This window comes from Penaeus monodon, chromosome 14, assembly GCF_015228065.2.
Source record: "Penaeus monodon isolate SGIC_2016 chromosome 14, NSTDA_Pmon_1, whole genome shotgun sequence".
NCBI lineage: Eukaryota > Metazoa > Arthropoda > Malacostraca > Decapoda > Penaeidae > Penaeus > Penaeus monodon.
Genome location: NC_051399.1, coordinates 41,330,170 through 41,332,669, shown reverse-complemented (window position 1 = coordinate 41,332,669; position 2,500 = coordinate 41,330,170). Strand labels below are relative to the sequence as shown.

At 47.4% G+C, this 2,500-nt stretch overlaps 1 protein-coding gene across 1 annotated transcript in view; it reads right to left on the bottom strand.

Moving 5' to 3' along the window:
- Positions 1-1,122: 1,122 nt before the first annotated feature.
- The window catches only part of LOC119581148, a 138,677-nt gene continuing 137,299 nt past the window's right edge, over positions 1,123-2,500 (bottom strand). The window contains exon 6 of the mRNA XM_037929500.1: positions 1,123-2,500. This exon is cut by the window's right edge and continues 1,137 nt beyond it. Coding sequence (XP_037785428.1) covers positions 1,357-2,500 — 1,144 coding nt within the window. The 3' untranslated portion in view covers positions 1,123-1,356.

Sequence of the window (2,500 nt, the reverse complement as noted above, 5' to 3'; positions counted from 1 at the left end):
CGTGTGGCTCAAGAACATCTTTGGCTCTGCCTGTTTGTCTCTCCTTTTGTAGATTAAAAAAAATCTTTGGAATTTTGAAGTTCGGATTTTGGTTCTGTTTGTTTGTTTGTCTTTTATATGATAAGAATCTGTGTTTGAAATTTTGAAGTTTGGATCGTATTAGATACGACTGTACATGTCTTTTGTTTCGAATCAAGTCTACCTGTCTAGGAAATTTTGGTGTATTAAAGAATCCAAATAGATCACAAGCATTTTGCCCGAATAATGTCTTTGACTTAAACACTTCGAATGTCGATCTTTTTTCTCTACAGCCAAAAAATTCTTCTCGTCCTGGGCATATTAAGGTAAGGAACTAGCGCCCATTACCACTTTTTTTCACTCTCTCACTTTCTAATTATTCAAATTTCTAATCACTTACTCACATACACACATTGGCAAACCACTTATCTTATGATTATTCTTTCTTACCGATACATTCACTTCCATAGATTAAAAACAGACTTGAGATTACGTTAATTTTAAATGTCTAATTCTCTAAGTGGGATTTTACTTCGTTAAGAAATGTAAGCAGAGGGGAAATTGTGCCTCCAAATATTTCAGGAATTTTGGCAATTTATGGAAGTCACGATAATGAGCGGCAGTATGTATGTCTGCTTTTATTACCAGGTCCAAGGTCGAGGGAGGTTCACTTATTCGCAGGTTGGGTGCTGGGAGGTTCAGGAGCTTCACTAGAAGGATGTGGGAAAGTTCACTGGTTCACTATAAGAGGCACCTCATCCGTTTTATTAGTATCATCGATTTATTTTTCTTTTTTTTTACCATGTTTGTCTTTCGTTTTTCATTTTTACTTGATTACAGTTCTCGATTTCGTCAGTCTGCAAGGAGCAAAGTTTCTATTGGAAAAGGGGTTTGGGGAAAACAAAGGTTTTGGGTGACAATAAGGTCAAAGGTCACACACAAAAAACAATGGCAACCAGGAGCTTCTTCGAAGGGGCGTGGTGAGGTTGTCAGACCAATGAACATTATGTCGTCAGCAAAGAGAAGGCGGACCTCTCTATGTAAGGCATGGCGACTCCTGCCGGGTAGAAATAAGACGCACATATGGTTATAAAACACTACATGAGGTCATCAAAGTCTTCATCTAGCTGATAGATATCGCCCGTAGACAAAAATGCAAATATTTACAGAGTAGATAGTAAAACCTGGATTTTTCTGAGTGTCTCGTCAAGCAGCTAAAAAAATGTATATAAAAAGGATCCAGGACAAGGCGGGTAATAAAGGAGCAGACACTCAGGAAGAGAAGAGCTGAGGGAAGGTCGTTTCCTTATGCCGGCGGGTCAGACCGACATCCCGGTATCAGTAAATGTTTTCCTTGTGGAAGTTCATGGGGAGAATGACCTCCCGGGTCATGAGTCTCTGCGCCTCCTTCTTCTTCTTCCTCTTGACCTTCCCGCGCTGGTACACCCGGACGGCCACCAGGGCAGAAGCAAACACGAGCAGTGCCAGCAGTATACCGACGGCGCCCAGGATCAGGTACAGCCACGGGATTGTGAAATAGAGGCAGGTGGAACGGAGCTCGTCGGCGCCGGAGGGGCAGTGCTTCACGCCGTCGCACCAGAGTTCGGGGCTGATGCACGCGTCCAACTCGGGGCATTGGTGGCCACACGTAGCGCCGGTGATGTGCCGCCGGCCCGCGCCGCCCTTCAGGGATTCCAGCGCCGAGGGACGGGGCTCCCGCCGCACCTCCAGCCAGGTGAGCTTGTAGACGCCGGGCTCTCGGCCAAGGTAACGCACAATCAAGCTCTCCGGTAGGGGTTCCAGCATATCCAGCTGAGTGGTCCAGCCCGATGAAAAAATATCCACACTGTCGGCCACGTTGGGCTCGGGGCAGGCGGATCGCAGTGGCCGCGCCGTGTGGCTTCCGAAGACAACTACTCTATTCCTCGTGGAGCAGCGCTGACTAGACGCGTGGTAACCCGGAATGTTCAGGTAAAGATGGCTATTGTCCCTTGCGTTTATTCTCCAGGGATAATCGTTACACTTTTCATTGCTGCCTTCTTCCCCACTTTCTTCTAGCTCTGTCTTGCTCCCGATCAAAATCGAACCTGTCGAGCCGTTCAGGATCTTCTGTTCATCGCAGCCCTTTGTTTTGATGAACTCGTACTCAGCATCGAAGTAGAAGTCGTTGAAGTCCTGGCTCCAGCTCATCTCCTTGATGGTGAAATCCAGCTGGAGGAGCCGCGTGTGGCTCACGAACGAGGCGGGTGCGAGGCCGCCGTCGCACACGCAGCCGAGAGGAAGGCGCGTCTGTCTCCACGGCTCCTCCCAGACCTCCAGCGTCGCCGAGCCTGGTAGTCGCGCAATGCAGTCATAGAGATTGGTCTGGAAATTGTAGACTGTTTTACACATATTACCCCGGAAACCTACGCTTGTGAGTCTCAACTTTATTGCCTCCCCTTTTACGGTTTTAAAAGTGTATTTGCAGGACAGGGAGGATTTC